The 1,737-nt window shown below is 37.0% G+C and overlaps 1 protein-coding gene across 1 annotated transcript; it reads left to right on the forward strand.

Moving 5' to 3' along the window:
* The first annotated feature begins 415 nt into the window (after positions 1-415).
* Positions 416-1,415, forward strand: LOC109000150 (lachrymatory-factor synthase-like). The gene has a single exon (XM_018976980.2). It carries the CDS (start codon positions 547-549, stop codon positions 1,078-1,080), a length of 534 nt encoding a protein of 177 aa, XP_018832525.1. The 5' UTR covers positions 416-546; the 3' UTR covers positions 1,081-1,415.
* The last annotated feature ends 322 nt before the right edge of the window (positions 1,416-1,737 follow it).

Consider the following 1,737-nt stretch of genomic DNA (forward strand, 5'->3'; position numbering starts at 1 on the left):
GAACTGGTGTAAATCCATTCGAATAATAAAAAATTTATCAAAAACCGAATCCGACCGGAACAATTACATATTTTGGTATATCCACCTAGAAGTCAAGGGTGGTAGCGGTCAAAGCTGTTTTTGGATATGTATCTTTTTTAATGATTTTTTTTTTCTTTGTACATGTTTCAAAGATTCGTTGTGTACCGCGACAATAGCTTTCTTTCGACTATTCTATAGTTTTTTATTTTATAGTTTTTAAATAATATATACACTTAAACAAATAATTTGATTTATAATAGTTTTTATTTTATAATTTGACGCTCAATAATAATACCACGTGGCAACCTCATCCTTAGTCAACTCGGACCAGATCAATATTAACTCTGCATCGTGTATTAATCTTCAAGCGTTCTTTAATTATATTCCTATAAATACATCTGTAACCCCCACTGCATGAAACCACCAGTTCTCTCTAACGTCCTTGATTTATATCCATAAACTCTCTCCCTCCTATCTGCAACCTCTACATCTCTCCCGCAAACACACACACACACACAAACACATATGGAAGAGAAATTAATTGAAAAGCCAAAATGGGAGTTTAAAACCTCTGCAGGCCTTGCAACTGCAACAGTAGAACAAGTTTGGCCATTGCTGGAGGACTTCTGCAACCTACACAAATGGCTTCCCGAAACACTTCATGAGTGCTACCATGTGGAGGGGATCCTCGGTCTGAAGCCTGGCTTGACCCGCTACTGCACCTTCTCAAGAACATTACCATCATCAGATGGCCACGAGGCCGTAACGCAGACGGTGTATGCCTACGACAGGCTGCTCTCGATCGATCCCATCAAACGGTGTTTTAGCTATGAGATGTTGGACAATAATATGGGCATGAAGACGTACGTCGCGACGTTGAGACTGTTGCCCATCAATGATGATGATGGCGAGTTGCATGCATGTGGGTGCAAGATCGAGTGGTCATTCGTGTGTGATCCCATGGAAGGGTGGTCCTTTGAAGATTTTTCCTCTTTTATTGCGGCTAGTCTGCAAACCATCGCTAAGAACATGGAAGATGCCACGTCACTTAGCTCCTAGCTAGGAGGCTGTCCTTGTTGGTCCAATACCCATATACATCTTAATTACTTTGTGTTTCTGTATTTCCACAGATCCGAATAAAAAACCGAAGGCGTTATTGGCCGGGTGTTCATCTTAAAATAAAGAAATAAATGCATGCAGTGACGTATGTAATGAGCAGTTATAGTACTAATTTGCCGTTCAACATATCATGTGGCCTGTGGGCTGTATAATTTGTATGTTCTTTTGTTAACTTTTCAATGAAAAATTAAAACCACAAACATGATTTGGGTTTTTATCTAAGAATAAATAGCATTTCCATGGTTCAATATATATGAAGTACAGTATAATAATTTGTACCTTGAAATTTTTGTTTGAAGTCAAAGTATAGATCGGCATGCAATTAATAACTTGATCTTTGGGAATTATAAAACGCCCCCAATATTATCAAATATACCTCTTGATTCAGGATAGAAGTCGTAGAACATTAAATGGGAGGTAAAACAATAATATTTTCATTATTTATGATTAAAAAGAACATTATACTCATCTTTGAGGGTGTGTTTGAATTATGGCAATACTTTGCGAGTAATTAATTTAATAATACACCCAAGTGAGGATGTTTATTGATTGAGAAATTGTATACTTTCTATAAAATTCTCTCGAGAAATACTTTAC

This window comes from Juglans regia, chromosome 2 (genome assembly GCF_001411555.2).
Source record: "Juglans regia cultivar Chandler chromosome 2, Walnut 2.0, whole genome shotgun sequence".
In the NCBI taxonomy this organism is placed as follows: domain Eukaryota; kingdom Viridiplantae; phylum Streptophyta; class Magnoliopsida; order Fagales; family Juglandaceae; genus Juglans; species Juglans regia.

Bases quoted from the DNA above. Each gene is read 5' to 3' on its own strand.
- LOC109000150 (XM_018976980.2), top strand. From the start codon at position 547: ATGGAAGAGAAATTAATTGAAAAGCCAAAATGGGAGTTTAAAACCTCT.